Genomic DNA, 21,631 nt, shown 5'->3' on the forward strand with positions numbered 1-21,631 from the left:
TGTGGCGTCAACGCTGGTTTCCAGACTGTCAGCTGTAAATAGCGGTCCCTGCCCAGACTCTGCTGAAGTCGCACTGTGTACCAGCATCGTAGGTGTATTACATGTTATTAAATGTTTTCCGACTGTAGTAGTATTTTTTATTTACGAGAACTTCTAAAATCGAAAATTTTCAAAAATTAGAGCAAGAGACTTACATTTATTTGTGTCAGTTTTTTTCTTCATTTCTGAACGGGAGTCTCTGAGCCCCCGGATGTCCTAGAGAACTGTATTACCGCAGCCGCAGAACCGTTATCCGCTGCTTGTACGACTGACGCGCGTGGCCAGCCCGTGGCACGCCTCGCGTGACTGACACTTCGGTTATAGTCGAACATTTGGAGCGGAATAAAGTTTGTGTTCGGAGGAAATGAGTCGGCCGGCGCTAGCGGAGTAGGACTGTAATTCCTGGAGAAGAAGGCGGACGGGGTTCGTATGTGGGTGTACCATCCTGCGATAGCCGCCACCGATCTTTTTAGTGTATTTTATTATTTATTTATGCATCCACTTAGCTATTTATGAGTTGACAGCGACCTACGTTTAATTAGTCTGCTGGGCGAACTCCCAGTTTTGTTTATTACTGGTAACAGCATACACATGTTTTTTTTCGTTGAAATATTTTGACTGTTATAGAGAAGTGTTCGATGTGCTATTGACTGCTAGTCAGGAAACAGTTGGGACTGCCGATGTTGCCATATAACGATAACTGGACGCTTGTCATGTCTGTTGCTTACTAACTTAAAGGCTTGAGCGCCCCATATTTAACGATCATCATTAATTAGCGAGCTAACTCCAGTTTACAGGATGACGATGAACGATAAGGTCACCGATTTCTTTTGCCAGGTGACTGGCGTCGTTCAGATTATATGACTAGGGAGGATGCCCCTTTTAGTTTATCTTAGCCAACTAGATAACCACGTAAATATATATGCATATAAACTCAACACTATAATTGAAAATGAAACGTTGTAAATCGGACGACTTTACTTCGACTGAGGAGGGCGGTAGCCCGACTTTGTGCGGTGCGAAGGAGGATACACCCAGTGTTTTCATTGTGGAGGTGAAACACAGCGACCCTCCTGGGGGTCATTCCGAGGTAAATCCCACCAGCCAGACCCCGCAATCTGCCGTAACCAGGACCAAACCACCAGATCTAAAGGTACTTAGTTATGATCTAGTGTTCAAGCATGGTGTGAATGGTTGGTTGAAAAGGCGTGGTCGATATCCCAGCCTGTGTGCGGTTATTGTTTGTTTGTTTGTTTTGCATTTTAGCTGGAGTGGATTTGGGTACATGCAATTTTCATTTATTTATTTTTCTACATAAAATTACTGGGCATAGCAAGCTTTTGCCCGGAGCTGTGAGAAGTTTGATCATATTCTTGATCTGCTTGGAAATGCACACTTCATTTGTATGCGTGCTGCTGTGTGGAGTATTGGGCACGTTTATTGGAGACAGTTTATTTTATAACACGTGAAAACAGAACAAATCTACGGATTGTTAAGTACTGTTGTGAAATTAATGGACTGTAAATTCCCTTGTAATTTTATTTTAATTATGTATATGCTACTTGAATGAATTAACATTGTCTGTAGCGAGATAATACAATAAATAAATAATAGGCCTATGCTTCAATCACAATACTCTTATCCAGCCATGATTTTCAGTTTCCCTGTAATATCAATTTTCCCCCCTTGAAATCATCTATAAAGAAATTCTGCTTGTGAAAATGAACAAGTCTAAATAAAGTTTGATTGATTTCACAGGCTTGGAATTACAGTCAGGGTCAAAGTCAGGATCATATGAAACCAAGATTGTTGACTATTGTTTTTTACTGGCCATTCTAACTTCCGTTTACCATTATTATCTGCAGTTTGTAGGTAATTCATTGGCAGATATGATCATATTTTCTAATCTCCAGGATTGAAACCATAGGTTAGTAATTTATTTTAGAAATCATGGTACTTAAATGTTTAGCAGTTATTTTAAAACTAATATGCTACTCATAAGAACATTCTGCATGAACCTTTGTGCTAATACACTATTCTTTACTTCTTTTGTAAACCCTTTGGCTCAAGCGATTAATGTTCTATACAGTACCTCTTTTGGTGACACTTCATTAATGTGTTGTATGTTTGTGTGATTTACAACAATAGTCCTGTGTCTAGTAAAACATTTTAATGCTCCAATAGCATTGCTACACACTTATAACCACACTGATATAACTGATATTATATTATTTCTTTAAATATGAAGTTCATATTTCTGAGTTATATATAGCTTTGCATATATATGTTTATATGTGTGTATACATATAATCAAAATATATTGTGTGTGTGTGTGTGTGTATATATATATAATCAAAATATTTTTCTGGAAATTCAATTTCTTTTGCCGTTTTATGGAAGGAAATTCAACATTTTAATGTTTTTCTAACCACAACTTACATTTAATTGAAGTGAATTTTAGAGGTTGCATGTTATAATTACTTAATGAAAGTGTATAATTGTCAACGGTTCATCTGTAGGCCAAACATTTCTCACTGTGCATCCTCCCCTCCTCCCATGCAGAAGATTCAGCAGTTGTCAGAGGGTTCCATGTTTGGCCATGGACTGAAGCATTTATTCCACAGCCGCAGGCGCTCGCGCGAACGAGAAGTTCCGAGCCCCCAAGAGCCAGGGACAGGTTTGGCAGCGGGGCCAGCAGCCGCAGCGGCAGCGTCCCACTCAGACCATGAATCTGCAGATGAGAAGGAGCGTTCACCTGAGATGCACCGGGTGTCATATGCTGTATCACTGCATGACCTGCCAGCCCGACCCACGGCATTCAACCGTGTACTGCAGCAGATCCGTGCTCGCCCACCCATCAGGCGTGGCGCCAGCCTGCACGCTAGCGGCCGGCGCACCAAGAGCAACCCTGCGGCCGAGGCACCAAGAGGAGGCAGCCCGCACTTGGCCCGTCGGACACCCCAAGATGGGCCTCCAGGGCTGGCTCCTCACCAGAGTCGGCCCCGCTCTTCTTCCACCACCGATGCAGCTCTGCTGACCAGTGAGGTGCCATTGAATCTGGGCCCTGAGGAGGCTGAGAGGTCGACTGACAGGGTAAGCACCTAGGAATGCTCTGGGGCCCCATTTAGCTTCATTTGTAGGTTATTTGTGGGACTGGGGTTTGTGGCACCATTAAAGATTGTTCCAAAAAAACCTTTTAATCAGGTGTTCACTCTAAACTGAAAGGTTAGTGTAGAGCTAGTTGGAATTCAGTGAAAACAGCGGGTCTATTCTGAGAATGTGTACAAGTAGGTATTTTTACTTGTGTGCACCATTTTCTGATTAGTACCTGGAAGATCCATAAGAGCCACATCGTGAATTTATTTATAAATAGCCTACAAATAAATGTCTTTGACAGCATTATTTTTTAACTTGACGGCATGAAGTTTCCATAATTTAAGGTATTGTACACTCCAGTTTGAGGTTTGGCTATTCAGAAGATTTATTACTTGGCATTTGGTGTTTGTTTAAATGGCTGTTGTGGATAATCTATTTCATTGTGTAGGTTTTAGTGTCTAAAGTCATCTTGCTTCTTTATCACAAAGGTAATATGCATTTCTCCCTTACAGCTGGACCGAGGTGAGTGGAGCTTGGGCCTGCCTGTCCCAGCCAGCCATGGCGGCTCCGATGGCAGCCTAGGCATCGATGTCCCTGAGACGGCCGATCCTCAGCGTCTGCGAGCCGCCGTGCAACACTTACAGCAGAAGGTGCTGAAAGTGACGGAGCAGATCCGCGTGGAGCAGGAGGCACGCGACGGTCACGTGGCTGAGTACCTGAAGCTGGCTCACAATGCCGACAAGCAGCAAGCCGCTCGCATCAAACAGGTGTTTGAGAAGAAGAACCAGAAGTCAGCACAGACACTTAGTCACCTGCACAAGAAGTTGGAGCACTATCACAAGAAGCTGAAGGAGATTGAGCAGGTGAGCTGGAGCTGGTTGTGTTATTGGACATCTCCTAAAATCAGATTAAAGTTTAATCTCCGCAAGCATTTTAACCTTTGCAGCTTTTACTATTAGTAAAATTTGTTTGATCAAGTAGAAGTAGTAATCTTAAGAGTAATGTAGTTGCGATAGCACTCCTGATGATCTATGAAAAGATTGTGTTGAAGCATACTACACAAAATATCTAAATTGCAAATTGCATGTGTTTTGCAAGAAAGGTTCTGTCAACCTGTTTGAAAATGCAAATAAGCCCAGTGTTTGCAGACAACAAAATGGGTTCTTCAGAGAAAAAGACACACTACCTACAGTAAGATATAGTGCAGGCTGTTGTGAAGTTGATTTGTTGTCTGACATTGGAAGCTTTGAATGTGAGTCTGGCATCATTTTGTATCCCAGTATTCAACCTACTGTTTTGAATCGTTGTCTTCATCTAAGGTGTTGCATCCTCCAGCTGGATAGTGATTCATCCTACTTTGTGTATCCATTTAGGTGAAAATAAATGATTAATAAATTTGACCTCAACTGTATATCACCTGACCCTGTTTAACATCAATGTCATTTGTCAGATTATTGCATCACTGATTCCCATTTCCATTTGTCTTTCTTGTCCAAAAAGTTCTGCCCTGTCCATGGATTTGCTATACTCTCTGGCACTATATCAGAGAGCTTTAGCTGCTTTTCAGCTTTGCACATTTTCTTGGCAGAAGTTGTTGAACATCATCTGCTTCCTTTAGGGTACCTACCGTGTCACCCTTGACAGCCTCTTCCCTCTGTGGTATTTCATTATCCCTGTCGGTAAAATCTATGTCAGCCCCTATTGGAACATCTTCTGTACAAATATCCACTGACTTTTTTGCTCATTAGCTTCGATTGAATCTTGAGTGATTCAGTTGAATCAAATTCATTTGGATGCAAGTGCCTGTATGTATCTTCTCATCAGTTTTGTTCAGTGGCAAGTATGGGACCTTAGTGATTTGCACAATCAGCTTATTTAAAATAGACTCCGTCTGATATTCCTCCTTTTCCTTTGGAAGACACAATCATTCTTTCTGCATTTTTTGAGGTTTTGTAAATTATTTTTGTATTTTGTGTAATGCAGAGATATTCTAACCTGAGCATTTGTCATTTTGCCTTCGAGAGGTCTGGATTTTGTCCTGGCACCAGCTGACATGCACTCTCTATCTACATTTGGTGCCCATTCTAGATTGATTTTGCATTACCATCAACAGTAGGACCCTATTTCTCAATGAAGTATAGGCAGTCCCCAGGTTAAAAATGACTGACTTAAGGACAACTTTAACTTATGAACTGACAGCCATAAAGCCTATTATATTAAAAATTCAGGTTAAATATAATGGTCAGTAATAACAAACGCATGCATCACTTTGTGACACTCACGAAAATGTTGCACGGCTTCAGCAGTTCGACAAGCTCATTCGCAGGGAATGGATCTGATCCGTAAGCTGGGAACTGCCCCTATATGGAGACAATGTCTCTGATTCAGTGTAGAAGTGTCCAGCCACATCGGAAATCGTCATTATTTAACTTCCCTCCATTGAGTTGGTACAGGTGACACATTAACCCTCATATGAATGAAATGTCATGCAATTACAGAAGTTTTTTTTTTTATTATTATTATTCTTGAAAAATATTAAAAGATGATGTTATCTTTAAACTTCAAATATAGCAAATTATAATTTTTTTTTTTGGTTAACTGGATAAGTCTTAACTGATGCCCTTGTTTGATGATCCCAGTATTGTATTGTATTGCATTTTTTGATCTGAGAAGAAAGCAGTGTCATGCCTTGCTGGAAATCCGTTTTCGATATGGCGCAGCCAAAGATCCGCTACAGCAGGTGTTTCGTTACAGACTTCAGAAAAAAAAACAGCCAGTCAGGTTTCATTTAGTGAAGTGCATTTTTTTTTTTTCAAGCAAGCTTTCACAGAAAGCTTTGCAGCTATTCACAGTAATTTTTCCAGAGTTGTTTTCAAAGAAAGGTGATTGAGTAGCACTCTGGTAAAACTGCAGCTGTAAGGAATGCATAATAAATATATATAATGAAATATAAATGGCTTGGTTGTGGATGACAGCAGCAGGGGTGGGGAGTGGGGTGAGTGATTGTGGTCAGGAGATCGAGCTGATGGTTGCAGAGTCCTGGGAAGGCAGCTGTCAGTACCCTGGATGAAGCTTTCCTTGCAGGTCCATCTACTGGATGCAGGTCAGAAATCTGTTAGCATCAAGAAGGATGCAGGATGGTATAGAAGCAAAGATAACTAACTGCTGTACAGAGTAGCTCTGGTGACCAAGGCAGAGAATGTACACTTTAGATTTGCATTTTGTAGGAATGTCTTAGTGGTTGATCTAACATCATGTCATGGTTCCATTTCGAGGATGAGACTGAACAGAGTGAAGGGCCTTATATACACACAACAAAGAACAATCAACAGGTTGAACAAATTACAATCCTGGTTATATGCCTCCTTGTATTAGTATGGTCAGTTTCAAGAGCATCAGATTCAATTAATTTAATTTGAATAAGGGGTGTAAATCAATGGCATTAATTTTCGCAAGAATTTTTTATCTAGTTTTAGTCTTAGTCACTTACTGAAAATTGTAGTGGGATTAAAGTCACATTTTAGTTTTTCTTTTTTTTTTTTGTTTTAGTTAAGATTTAGTCAGTGGAACTCCGGTTTAAATTTAGTCTAATTTTAGTACATTTTTAGTCATAATTTTCTCAGATAGTGGAATAGATTTTGCTGAAGGATTTTACTCCTGCCTGTAAAAATTCCCTTAAGAAGTAAGCACACCCTGTGATGCTTAGTTATCTAGGCTGGGAATGTGTTAGTCTTACCATACTTCTTTCATATATAAAAATGAATGCCTAAAGTTTTTTAGAAAAATTGCAATATTAGTCCTAAGCGCCACGCTAATGTCCCGTTTTTGTCATTTCAGCGATTTTACTGTACTTTCTGTTTTTGAAGAATGGTTATTGTAAAGGAACTGAAAGTTTGTAAGTTGGAAGTTCCTAAGTAGAGGAGCGTCTGTAATTACAAACCTGTGTGTGTGTGTATCCCTGAACACTCTCATCTCACCCCGTGTCTTGCACTCTCATTGGCTGTGGCTCATCACCGCACTCATTGGCAGTCAGAGCACCTTTCACACCTACAGGATTTGGAGTTGCCGACAGGTCCAGATATTTAGCCTGCTAAATATCTGATGGGCGTCTTCATGTTGTGAACAGTTCACACATCGTGATCATGCGGCGATTTGCCTGGGCCAATCGCATACTGATTTGCCTCCAATCTGGGGGTTTTGTTGGAAATTTCTAAAATTGATGGCGAGCAGAAAATCAGGGCTAAAATCATGTAGTGTGAACTTAGCATTAGTTATATTGGAAACTGGCATCTCTGCAGACATGCATCAAGCGGGAAAATCAAATCACCCAATGAGAAAGATTTGAGATGGCTATTGTGAACTTGATTGTCTGCTCAAACAGAGCCAGCAATTTCACCTTGTCTTTACTTGTCAGAGCATAATGAACAGAGATTTTGCTGTAATTTTTGTGGTCAACATTTTTAAATTTACATTGCCATTACAATTTAGTCATGAAATAAAAGGTCCTCAACAAATATTTATCGTCAAAATTTTCATTGGCAAAATTAACACCATTCGATTCATAAGAACTTAAGAAATTTACAAACGAGAGGAGGCCATTAAGCCCATCGAGCTCGTTTGGGGAGAACTTAACAATAATAATAATAATTACAGTTATTAAGTGAATGAATTGATGCATCGGAAACCTTCAATTTCTATCATGATTCATTAATCGTTTATTCTACTATTTTGATTCAAAACCTAAATTCAGACCTTTTTTTAAGTTCACTGAAAATATTTCACACATATCACCATGGGAACTTAATTTCCAGTATTGTGAAAGTTACAGAAAATCTGTAATTACTAATTAATGAATTATAAACATGTTGCAGGCCAGTACTTTGAGATGTTCTCTAAGTAATGAATGAGCCCACAAAATCCCTTGTTCTCCACTGTGGAAGATGGCTTATCAGCCAATTCAATATCTGATGCTGCTAAATTTGAATATTGATAAAGTTTAAATATCGGCCTGCAATAATGGCCAAGATTCATCAGACCAATACTGATATCTTGATTTTTAACGAATATCGGCCAATACTGATATGTTAGCCCAGGGTTCTCCAACTGGGCTAACCACCTGGAGAGCTACCATCCAGTTGGTTTTCTATCCTACACGGCTTCTGATGAGCCACACCTGTTCTCAGGTAAATACCAGGAACAGGTGTGGCTCATCAGAAGCCAAGTGGGACAGAAAATATACTGGATAGTAGCTCTCCAGGACCGGAGTTGGAGACTCCTGTGTTAGCCAATATATCATGCATCTGAACGGCTAACATTACTTTTTACTTACTTAGTTTGTTAGCTGCTTCAGATTCTTGACCATTGCTGCTATTGATAGCAAAAAGGACTTTTTTTTTTTGTACTACAAAAAGAGAGGCATTTCCCAAAAGTGTCACAGCACAAAGATCACCATCACGGAGCAATGATCTTCAGGTAGTGCGTCTTTTAAGAATGAACCTCCCCCGCCATCCTATGTTTCGGTAATTTGCCTGCCGACACTACTACTTTGTGAGTCTGCCCACAGCGCGTGAACGTTAGAGTGTACTACCAGGAAGCAGGAGTATCTTTACCTTTAAGGAGGATATTGCCCATAAAAATGATTCTGACATTACAGATCAATGCAGTTGAATTGGCACTTTAATAATTAATCAATTCATTACGATGCATTGACACATTTTTTCACCCCTAATTTGAATATCTCATCCAGATTTTATTGCATCATTCATAAAATTTTATGAGTTCAGAGACATATTTTTCTGTAAATGAAAGTAAAAAACAGTAACACTTTACTTGACGGGGCACAAATAATATAGTATTGTGCTATTACTTATGTATTAAGTAACCATAAACTAAGTCTTAGTGGTCATGTTAATGCATCATTAATGAATGCTGATGCATGTTTTTTCTCAGTTACTATATTTCCTATTATATCTGTTAATTCTGTAAACCTTTGTGAACTACTGATGGAACTACGGAAGGAACAAGTCATGAATAACTAACATGAATAAGTTAAATACTGATCTCATGTTTGCTGATCATTAATGAATCAAGATGCATCTTTCATCTGAAGAGGTTACTATATCTGTAAATTCTGTAAACCCTTGTGAACTACTGAAGGGACTACTGAGGAACTACTGAAGGAACAAGTAATGGATAACTCGAGTGAAATACTGACCTAATGTTTGTTCATCAACAAAACAACATGACGCATCTTTTATAGTACTTCTTCATGATTTGTACTCCAGTAGTAACAGAATTATTACTAATTATTACTAAGTATTTGTGACCCGTCAAGTAAAATTTTACTGAAAAAAACTGTAGGTATGATTTTAACAGCAATGTAATATTGGCTTTACAGTTGTGGTTTATAAGTCAGTAGTTAATTTTAGCCTGAGTACTTGCTGGAGACAAATATATGCAAAATTTCCAGATTATTTTATTTATTTACATGTATTTTGCAAACATTTCTATCCAAAGCAACGCAGAGTTGAGAAAGCAGTGTCAGCCAGTACCTTTGACAGCTGGGGTTAATGGCCTTGCTCAAGGACCCAGTGGTGAGATCACTCCATGGGATTTGGACCAGTGAGCTTTCAATCACAAGAACAGAGTCCTAATCCACAGAACCACATACTGTCCCATTTATATAAGTACGTGTATAAGACACATACAATAAGATATTAGTAACCTGAACTGGGTAAACCAGCACCTGCTTCTTTCTCAGGAAACAATTAACTAGTCTTTACTGGAGAAAGGATCTGACTGTCATTGATGGGAAGTTTAAGTACCTCACAGGCGTTTTCTCAGTAATGAAAAGGAGGACCATTAGCTTAGCTCCAGTGGATAAATGGTCTACAGAATAGATAAATGGGGATCGATACGTCTGGCCTTTTGATACCAGCTTGTAAGAGTTTGTTTGACAGTGTAACATAGACAGTTGAGAATGCATGCAGATCTGCTCTGTAAAAGGCTTGTGGGGATAACCCCCCCTTAACTCATGTACCTGTGTGTCTGTTTCCCCAGAACGGCCCAACTCGCCAGCCAAAGGACGTGTTGCGGGACATGCAGCAGGGTCTCAAGGATGTGGGTGCCAATGTGCGGGCTGGCATCAGTGGCTTTGGGGGAGGGGTGGTGGAGGGGGTCAAAGGGGGGGTATCTGCTCTTTCTCACACGGCCGTGGTGTCCAAGCCACGGGAATTCGCTAGCCTGATCCGCAACAAGTTTGGCAGTGCGGACAACATAGCGCAGCTGAAGGACACGCTGGAGGACCCGCGGGCCGAGGACACGCCACGCACGCTCAGCGGCAGCGCCACTTTGGTCTCCAGCCCCAAGTACGGCAGCGAGGACGACTGCTCCAGTGCCACGTCTGGTTCGGCAGGCAGCCCTGCGGGACCAGCAGCAGGAAGCCCGAGGGCCCACACGATGAACGGCTCTTGGGATGCCCTGCTGGAGGAGCTGCGGGACATCAAAACTGGACAGGAGCATCTTGAAGACGCCATGGTGGACCTGAAGACCCAGCTGCAGAGGGACTATGACTACATGACTCAGTGGCTACAGGAGGAGCGCTACAGGTCAGCCAGTAAAGCTGTCTAGGCATCCGTGTCTGTGTGTGTGTAGCTGTAGGAGTCTCTGTCTGTATCGGTGTCTGTGTCTACAGATATGAGCGTCTGGAGGAGCAGCTGAATGACCTGACAGAGTTGCACCAGAACGAGATGAGTAACCTGAAACAGGAGCTCGCCAGCATGGAGGAAAAGGTGGCCTATCAGTCCTATGAGAGAGCCAGAGATGTTCAGGTGAGCCAACCATCCTGGCTAAAGCCCAGATCACAGCGCCGACTGGCACCTCTGCTATTTGGTTCACACGGAAACACACCGCTTTGCCTGACCTCCTGTGTACGCGCTTGCGTTTCTCCAGGAGGCAGTGGAATCGTGTCTGACCCGCATCACCAAACTGGAGCTACAGCAGCAGCAGCAGCAGGTGGTGCAGCTGGAGGGTGTTGAGGGGGGGGCCGCCCGCGCCCTGCTGGGGAAGCTCATCAACGTGGTGCTGGCCCTCATGGCCGTGCTGCTGGTGTTCGTGTCCACGCTGGCCAGCTTCATCACGCCACTGATGAAGAGCCGCGAGCGCGTGGCTGCCAGCCTGCTGCTGGCGTTGCTGCTCTTCTCGCTTTGGAAACACTGGGACCTGCTGCAGTCGTGGCTGTGGGCCAGCTGAGGTCCCGGCACCTTGCAGAGGGGAGCTGGGCTCCCAGCGCCCACCCATGTCTGAAGAATCGACATCTCCACCCTGTGCTTGCAACTTGTATTCACTTGCATCTGCAGAAGAACCTGGGGGGCGTATGTTAGTGTACACTGCAATAACATGTGCAATGCTTTGTTCATATGACCAACAGCCACTTTTTATTTTAAGGAAAGCCTGGTAGCCTGATTGAAGTATTTCTTCCCAAGTGGGGGATGGGATGAGGGAAGTGCTAGGCTATGGTGGCATGCGTGGCATTTAAATCGATTCTTATGTAGGAGAGGTGCTAAGATGTGCATCTTCCCGGTGTGCCCAAGTCTTTTCAGTTTTATAAATACTCTTTTACAATGTGAAACAACAAACTTACTACTGACACTCGCTCTTCACTGCCCAACTAATGTATTTATTTCTTTTTCTAAGTTTTTGGTATTTTTATCAAATACTGTTTTTTTTTTAATAATATGACATCATTTTGATGGACATTCTGGAAGAATACCCTTATTCCAAGTGAGCCCAAAATGCTTTTTTGCTGACTGTATCAGAGCAGCAGCTAACGGCAGAGAAGGTAATGTTTTTTGATGGTCGACTCTTAGTAAGAGTGACCACAGGGGATGCCCAGTACTGACTAGTAGTTACAATTTTATGCCTGGTTAAATGAAGCTACTGTAGGTCATCTGCAAAGGAACATCTCACACAGACCCTAAACCTGTACAAGGTGTGGACTGACATGGAATGTAGCAGGTGAAAGGAGAAGGGGAATGGATTGTGTACAGAAGTCATTGCATTTCAATTCCAAGGTAAATTGCCAAAGATGAAGGATGTCATGTGAAGTTATCCTACACAGTCAAAAGTATGCATCAGTATTAATGCTGATGTGGACTGTGCAGGAATGTTCATGTACCACTCGAGGAGTCGGAGGGTAGAGAAACCTATGAGTGACTGCGAAGGAATTCTTAAACCTGCACTGAGGACGAATACTGCAGCATTTTGATGACTTAACTTTATGACTGAAAAGGTGGGAACTACTGATTCAAAGACTATTCTGGGTTTTTAGATTTTAATGGGACTTCAGCTGTGAAGATCTTGATACAAGGAGAGCAGGGTAAAGAAAAACAAGTAAGATGGATGGAAAAGTTACAGGTGGTGGTAGGAAAACCCTGGTGTGAGGAAGAAAAGCATCTGCTTTCTGCATGAACAGTGGAGATGAACCAACATATTACCTGAAATAGCTGTACCATCACCAAAGCCAGTCACACCTTCCTGCATCACTAACATTGACTGTGTATGCTTTACTCCAGGGTATGCGATATTGACTGTGTGCATGTTGTTCTGTGATTGTGCTTGTTGCTATGCCAGCACATTTCTTCACCTGTCCGTGCTGCTGTGTTGCAGATCTTGCAGTAGCTTTGTTGTGGGGTGTGTGATCTGTGTCTCCCTCCCTTCCAAAGAACAGCTGAAGTCTCATCGCATAAGTTGGTACTTAAACGTGTCTCACAATTATGCATTACAGTGTCAGTAAAAGCAAGACAGGAAGTTACAGAAATTACAGCTCTGAGTAGGAGGTAGCTTTTTTAATACCTGCTATGAGCAGGAACCAGACCAGTATCTATTGGTAGTTTTCAACTTATTTTTAAAATCTGTTTTCCTCAGTTTTCTCATAAATACTGTGATAGTACATGAAATGTCCCACCATGACCTTGCCTGTCACATTGATGTACAACAACAGATGAACACAAGTGAGTTTCACATTTCCTCCAGTAATTATGTTTGGGCTCTACACTCCAGAATATCCTGCTTGGGATCAATAAAGTCTGTTTGTCAGTGTATGTCATTAAATGTTTAAACAAAAATCCTAAAATGTCCTTAATTTCAGGAAATTCTATACAAGTGTGTTACTTTGTGAATTTTCATTACAAGTAAGTTAATACTGAGCATCTGTTATGCCTCAAACAAAAATATGGTGATGTAATGGTTAGCATTTTTGGCGCACGCCCTCTGAGACCAGCATTCCTGTGTGAATTTCCATGTTCTCCCTGTGTTGTCGTGGGGCTTCCTCTGGGTACTCCAGTTTCCCCCCACAGTCCAAAAACATGCCAAGGTGAATTGAAGTCACCAGATTATGAGTGACTGGTGTGTGATGTTCCCATGTGATGGGTTGGTGCCCCATCCTGGGTTATTCCCTGTGTTGTGATTATAGCTTCTGGGATAGAAGGGATAAGATCTGGACCCTGCATAGGATAAGCGGCTGACTGGATGGACTCTCGAATACCCTCACCACTTGTTAAACAGTCCCTCTCATCAGTCCTCCAGCTCCAGGCACTTGCATTTGTCTCAGTTCTGACACGTCAGAATGTGCCCCTCTTATCTGGTGCGTGCTGCTGCGATGCTGTTAGCGAGAATGGAGCAATTTTGGCAAGAAACAAAAATTCAGGTATGAATGAAGCTGTCACCCATACTCTTCCTCCTCTCACAACAGCAGTGGTTTCACTTGGCTCACCTGTCACTGTTAATTAGAAGAGAAAAGAAAAGCAATTGCCCTCAACTCATTTAATTAATTCAGCTGATGTATTTACTTGACCTCATTCAATTTTACATTACTGTTTTCCCCTTTTATTATGATATGGCACGAGTTTGTTTAAAATACTCTCATGGGTCATTTTTATCGTTCCCATTTTAAGAAGAAATTTGGACAATACAACTGGGATGCTAGTGGGCGGATATAAATGGGGGTGACAAACTGGACCGGACCTCGCCTACTACCCGACGATAAACTCGATGACAGTGGTGCACATTGAATCTTTGTACGTGGATGCAAAGGTGAGAAGGCGAACTAAAGGTACGTAATACGATAATATATGCAAACATACGACAGACGATCACCAAACCAACGCGAAAAGTAAAACAAAGTCAAATATCTCACTGTAAGTCTTAACGGTGAGGGACAGTGTTTGAATAGAGAATGGTGGGAGGCGTATTGTTTCTTTTAGTGTGACAAACAGATGGCACGATGACAGGGAATGATGATACCGGTACAAACATGAACTAAACGCCTATGGAGAGGGCGTATAATAAACAAGACTTCTGTGATGCCAAGCTCGAAACTGCTTCCATTAATTCTAAGCATAGTGTTTCAGTAGTTTCGATGTTTGTGTAAATAACAACAGCGACAATAATAAGCAGTCACGTGACTACTCTGGGGTTTCCCTACGTCACACTATTTCGAAACACTTTAAATGTTTTATCTCGATTCGGTAGAGGAAAAATGAAGCGAGAGCTGATGAACATGGGATATGAACATGCTGACCCAAAAACATTAAAACAAAAGGTACAAAATTATACCTCAAACTCCCCTCCCCGTCTGTAGCACCTGACATCACATCATTGCTAAACCACGAAAATATATAAATACCATATATAAAGTCTGTAAAACTCAGCTTGTGCCTCTGTTTCCAGAGTGTGTTGCCCTGAGCGGTAGTATTATTGTAGTCTGTTGTTGTGTATCCAAGTAGATGTTGTTGACTCAGAACCTAGCTATACTACGTACAGTATCCGATCAGCTACCGTTTGAACATCTGATGTACTTTGATCAAAGGTCAGTAAAGCGAAATCACACAAAATTGTTCGAGTAAAAAGGATTGGGCACTTAAACGTTTATGGGAGAGCGCCTTTGACCAAGAGCTGAAGGGGTGGGTTAAACATGGAAAAAAATACATCAACAATTTTCTTTTTACTGGGACAGCATTCATAGGCATTTGTTTTGGTGAAGATTCAGTGTACAAGTTAAATCACCAAGCTGATTCTGAGGTGTTTCTTTAAAATGTGTTTTCTGACAGCAGGATGTCTTGCAGTGTTTCATATTTCTTGGTGTTCAGACTGAAATTTTATTCATGAGACAGATGAACAACATGATGGGGCACTGGGAGGGATCGGATCACAAAACGCAGTAAGCAAACCATAAAAATGAAAAAGATGAGTTGAAAAAAACAAAACAAAACAGCTCATCAGAAACTTTCCCCAAGCTTACCGATTTTGACTTGAATTGTTCAATTTAACTTCTATTTTCTGTCAGTATTTGACAGGTGAAACATCCAACCAAAAAAAAAAAATGTTTATAACTGTTTTATAGAAATTGTTTCATTTTTCAAGACCTCTGACAACTATTTAGAGGGGCCCATGCTTCATAAAATTGCAAAATTCCTTCAACTTGAAAGCTGAATCATCTTCACCTCTCTTAAACCCCTAACAAGTGTACAAAATATTCTGGGGTCAACTAAATAAAAACAAATGTTTGTTTGTTCTTTTGTCTGCCTATCCCAGACAGCACATGAAAGTCAGCTGGGGCCCACGCAGTGGTGCCTTTCCATTGAAGGACATGCATACACTCACACACTAGGGACAATATAAAGATGGCAGTTAGCCTGACTGCACTTCTTTAGTCTGCAGGAGGAATCCGGAATACCTGCATAAATCTGTGCAGCACAGAGAGAACATGAAGGCTCCTCAGGGATTTGACTCCCCAACCATGGGCATCAGAATGGCAAGGGGGGGCAGAATATCTAGCTACACCCCTGTTCCCAACCCTGGAGGTGTGAGATCCACTGAAACTTATGTTTTCACTACATAAATGTTGGTTCGCTAAAAGTTCCTGTAATTCCTGCAATATTATGAAAAAAGGGCTAAACATATTAAGAACTTTTCATTATAGTGTGTTGACTGTCAAATATATAGAAAAATAAATTTTCACCAGATGGCGCACTTACTCCAATTTTTACAATTAGAAAAAAAATCGCAGCGGACATCCATTATAGAGAAAAGTAACGTTTTGGGCAACGTCATTAACAATGTAGATTTCAGTTTATACAGATAATAAATTGGTCATGTGAAATGTTCAATTGTATATCACACTTAGATTTCTAGCCTACCAGAAGAAAAAAAAATAGCTGTACTGAAATAAGAAATCTTTTATTTTTAGGAAAAAAAAAATCAGCCTGTTGCTTCATGAAGTCATAGCAGTGTTATTATTTTTACTTGATATTTATATAAGGACATTCTGAGCTAACAAAATCATGCTAACACATATGGTTAATATTAATAAATATATTGATCTCTGTAGTACAATTTATCTATATTGTAAAATATAGATGTGGGATACAGCTACTCAGTGGGTTTCGCTCAGACACTGTGGCTGCCCAACCCCCCCTGGGCATGCTAACATTATAGGAAAAAGAAGAGTGAGCTTGCTTGCTAAAAGTCTAGGTGTAGACTGATCAGATCAAGCCAAGTTCATCAATGAGTCAATTATCCAGGTCGTCCTGTGCTGGGTGCAAATTGACATCTGCACCCATGATGTAACAGTTTGTAGGTCAAATCCACAATGTCACCCTTCCATGGGATTGAACCAGGACTCCAACTCCCACCCCAGGCACCATCCAGATATGGGGAAAGGAAAGCAGTGAGCATGGGTGGTCAGAACATGCATTGACACATTAATGGACAAGCATAGTAAATGAAAATGGCATTTACAGCAGCACCAGCAGCCCCAGTTACAACGTGTTATGGGTTCAGTTAGTAAGCTAAACTGAAGTAATAGGTCTTCAGTCAAGATTTAAAAACCAAGACTGATTTGGCATCCTGAACATAGACTGGCAAACAGGTCAGGTCAGGTCAAGTTGGGGAGCATGCACTAGTGCAGCGTGTTGCCGCAGTCACAACACGACGAAACACCCCGGGATCCCGGCTGGCGACCCCCCCAGGCAGACATGAGGTCCCGTCCCACCCTCCTGTAATGGCGATCTATCTGCCGCAGCCAGGCATTATGTGGGCGTCCCCTTGGCCTAGTCCAGCTGCTTGGGTCCTCAGCAATGAGGATCCTGCGAGCCGGGTCACCCTCAGGGAAACGTGCCACATGGCCATAGTGCCATAACTGACGCTTCCTCATAATGCAGGTAATGTACCTCATTCAGGACTCATCTAGCAACCGCTCATTTGACACAAAGTCAAACCAGCGGTGCCCAAGGATTCTCCGAAAAGATACAGTACCGAAGGAGTCCAGTCTGTATCTCAGCTCACTGCATAGCATCCATGTCCCACAGCCATACAGCAAGACAGGAAGCGCCAGGACTCTAAAGACCCCTTTCCAGTGACCTTTTGCCCCTATGCTCTCCTAATCATCTGCAGACTTCATAGGAAGAGTCACTAGACATGAACGCAGCTATAAGTGAACCTCCCGACTAGGTCAAGACCTTCCCCGCATGCAGACAGACACTTTTAGGTATAAAACCAGACTGCTCCGGTTGCTGGTAGGCGAACAAGTGATCGCAGATCCTGTTAAGAATGACCCCTGTAGTTGCCTCAATCCAGACGATCACGTTTGCCTTTCCACATAGGGACAACAAGTTCATTTTTCCAATCAGTTGAGATGACATCCCAAATGGAAGCAAAGATTGCCTACAATACCAGGGGGACAGCCTTACTACCAGCCTGGAGAAGTTTACCCCGGATACCACAGATCCCTGCGGCTTTCCCTACCCCCAGCTGATTCACCACCTGTGCAATCTCAGTGAGATTGGGTGGTTTACAGCTGATTGGAGGATCAGCCTCAAGATGTCCATCATCCTAGCTGAAGGATCAGCTTTGAACGTCTGCTCAAAGTAGCCAGCCCAGTGGGTCACAACCGCAATGTCATCTGTAAGGACCGTTCCATCACCTGCCCTAACTGCAACTCTCTGAGGAACAGATTCTGATGTGCATAATGCTTCGATTCCTCTGTAAGCAGGATGTGGGTCACTAGACCACAGATGGAATGTCACCTGCTCACAGTTTCATCTAACAAATGCTTCTTTATCTGCCCTCAGATCCCTCACAGCCATTCTCAGTTCCCGGTACAGACTGGAGTTTCCACCAAGTTGTATGCTGTGACTCCCCTCAATAATATCCAGGGTGCCCTGCGAGATGAAACACCTCCTTCTGGGAACACCGGCAACACCAACACAACCCTCAGTAACCTTCAGGGTCTAGTCACGGAAGGTGTTCCACATCACATTGGAGTCGGCAGTCACATCCAAGTCTGCAAGTTCCTCACACAAAATGTGTGTAAACTCATCAGAAACAGCTTGATCTTGGAGTGGGGCCAAGTCCAACTTCATTCTCCTAGAAGGTGGTAGCTTTCTGGGTCCAAGCTGAATCTTCAGAGTAGCAACAACAAGTCTGTGGCCAGAATTGATAAACTGGGCACTTCTGTAGACCCTGCAGTTCTGCAGGAGCCTCCAGCGTTTGCCCACAAGGATTTAATCGATCTCCTTCACTACACTACCATTATTAGAGTACCAAGTGCAATGATCCGGCTCAGGGCGTTGGAACCAGCATCCAGCGACCTGCAGCCGCTGACCTTTTGCAAAGTCAAAAAACAAGGAGCCACTCTTACCCTGGTCTTCAGACCCATAGGAACGGATACAATCCTCATAGCCAGTCCTGTCAGTGCCAGTGGTCGCATTGAAGTCATCCATGACCAGAGGATGGTCACCTCGTAGGGACCCATCAACTGCCGAGCAAAGTTATGCATAAAATGTCTTCCTCAATGAGACATCACTCACCGTGGTCGGAGCATACACTGAGACAACAGACAAGACACCCAAGGAGTGCCTTAGCCTGAGTCTTATAATACACTCGTTGAAAGGAGTGACATCAGACACCATCAGGAGGAGCTGATTCGCTACAGCAACAGCTACTCCCTGAGTATGGCAGCCATCAGACCGGCCAGACCAAAAGTAGGTGTATCCACCTACAGAGATCTGACCTCTCTGCATACCTCAGAGAGTGCTGCCACCGAAATGCGGAGTTTACTAAACTCCCCCGACAGCAGAGGAAGATGGTCATCTTGCTGGAGAGATAAGACGTTCCACATGCCTACCTCGATGGGCTGCCTCAAACTGGCACCCAAGTGCTACCATGCAGCGGGTGATGCCTCAGCACCCCACCATCTCCGATCCTGAAGAGACCTGACCCAATTAGCTCTCCTCAGTTTTCATCCTGGGTATGATGTTAAACTGCATCTGTCACGGATCCGGGCAGCTCGGGCACAGGAACGAGGCATAGTGCACAAAAAGGGTGGACGACCCACTGGCGGCTCCGCGAACAAAAAATGGGGTTTATTAAATAAAACAGAAAACACTACAAACACAACGAAACCAAAAGGACCACAGGGGGTCAAACACTAAAGGGGATAAATAAAGACTAAATAACACAAACTGGGCAGGTAAGCAAAATACACACATCACACAAACTTCTCTATACAAATCAAACACAATCAATTCAAACCAACGAACCACTAGGGAACAGAACAGAAGAAGGGACTTAAACACTAGGGAATTAAACAGGTAAAGACACAAGCAGGGGCACAAGGAACAAAACCAAACCCAACTACAAAATCAGACACAAGAACTAAAGAAACTCAAATGAAACACTAGGGAGCAAAATACAAAAACAGAGGAGGTGGGATTTGAACACAGGACAGACAGGTATACAGACAACCACATGCTCAACACATTGAGCCCCATGACCAGACAGGTAAAAGGAGAGAACAAAGACTAACATAAAGAACGGGATGACCAGCAAACGCCTGCTGGCCAAACGGGAAGGGAACCAGAAGGACCACAACAGGGGCTGACCCTGACAGCATCCAACCCTGCAAGTTGTCCTCCAACTTGCATGGAAAAAATTGGGGGTTGGTGGCAGGATTATGTTATGTAATAAATTTCCCTGCATTTTGTAATAAATTATTATATATTGTGGTGCTTATTACAAAATGTGGGAGTTGCACTTTTGAATGGTGAAAATGCAATACTGTGCATTATGTAGCAAATAACTAAAATGGATGTCTTCATTGACACTTTGTCGAGTTATTACATAATGTGGTGTTATTACACAATGCTTTGTTACAAGGTGTGTACCAATACTTACTTTTGTCCATAGAGTGTACATCAACATTCATAAAATAGCCAGGACACATATAGAACACAAAAAGCAGAAAATCCTGCTGGAACATGGTAAACATAAAAGAAAATGATGAGCACTACTTATAAGAAGTAAACTTGAGTTACACAACCAGTCCATCTTGTCTGGTGTACAATCTTCCACACAGTCATCACAACACCACTCAATATGCTAAACAGCAATGTCTTAGAAGGTTGCACTCTTTCACAGTGACCTCTCAACAAACCAGTTCTTAAACAGTGCAGAACAAAAAGTTTCATCAATTGTGAAACAGCAAAAAAATTATACAAAGTTGCTAAAGTAATAGTATTTTTTCATATGCTAATACAGCAAAATTTTAGCATTCATAAAGTCTAAAGTATACACGATTAATTCAAAGTTTTGGGATAAACGCTACAAGCTGCCTCTGAGCTACTGCCTCGCTGTGACATACAGATGGCTTCAAGAGTGAAACTCCAGTGAGAGGAAGTCTCTAGAGGAGAGATCTGACAACCATGCCTTACTCTATTTGTTAGCAGCACCATTTTAGTTTCCATCCATTTAAAATCAAGTATTTTTTATTATTATTTTAAATTTAGATACACTTGCAAATACCCATGGAGTGTTAAGGTGTCTGCATCAGCATCTCTCTTGACTTCAGGTGACAGAGATGGTTCTTGGGAGAGCACATTTTCACATATTTAAATTAATTATGTTTGTTTGTTGGGCTGGTGGTTGTACAATTAGAACGTTTTTTCAAAAAATGAAAAAGAGCTGCCAGCCAACCACACTGCCTCAGTCTCTTCAGCAGATATTTGTTTCATTGTTTCAATTCGATTTTATTTCCAGGGTGCCACAGTGTACATTAGAACACTAAATACAGAACTACACAACTGCTACAGCTGTACATGTATATTTTCTTTCTTTTAACCCAAACTCTAACCTGATTTAATTATTTTAAGATAACCAGTCAGTCTTCAACTACATGAATGTGTCTACAAACAGACAAAAATGACTCAGCTATAGTTCTTCATAACTAATCAACATGCTCCGTGGGGAATCAGACATGCTCCGTGGGGAATCAGAGACACGAAAAAGAATCTGACAGACAGGATCAGCAATGTAACCAAAGAGGTCATGGAACAACAATACCAATTAGTGGCCACTGTGTAACTAATGGAAAAAGCCCTGTTAATCAGGCAGGCACACAGAGAGACCTGCAAAGGTGCACAATCTCCACACTGCAGTCTAG

General features: G+C 42.1%; 1 protein-coding gene across 8 annotated transcripts; it reads left to right on the forward strand.

Annotated features, from left to right (window-relative positions):
* Positions 1-30: 30 nt before the first annotated feature.
* LOC111844719 (transmembrane and coiled-coil domains protein 2) lies at positions 31-13,259 on the forward strand. Of its 8 annotated transcripts, none has more exons than XM_023813435.2 (7): positions 1,061-1,192; positions 1,905-1,966; positions 2,602-3,132; positions 3,648-3,998; positions 10,195-10,742; positions 10,829-10,964; positions 11,086-13,259. In XM_023813435.2, the coding sequence occupies exons 3-7, from the start codon at positions 2,629-2,631 to the stop codon at positions 11,383-11,385; spliced, it is 1,839 nt and encodes a 612-aa protein (XP_023669203.1). In that variant the 5' UTR covers positions 1,061-1,192; positions 1,905-1,966; positions 2,602-2,628; the 3' UTR covers positions 11,386-13,259. The 8 variants fall into 8 exon arrangements, with proteins under 8 accessions (XP_072569110.1, XP_023669206.1, XP_023669202.1 ...); XM_023813439.2 differs by having other exon boundaries at positions 2,664-3,132; XM_072713009.1 differs by lacking the exons at positions 1,061-1,192; positions 1,905-1,966 and adding an exon at positions 31-470.
* The last annotated feature ends 8,372 nt before the right edge of the window (positions 13,260-21,631 follow it).

This window comes from Paramormyrops kingsleyae, chromosome 6 (genome assembly GCF_048594095.1).
Source record: "Paramormyrops kingsleyae isolate MSU_618 chromosome 6, PKINGS_0.4, whole genome shotgun sequence".
Taxonomy (NCBI): Eukaryota; Metazoa; Chordata; class Actinopteri; order Osteoglossiformes; family Mormyridae; genus Paramormyrops; species Paramormyrops kingsleyae.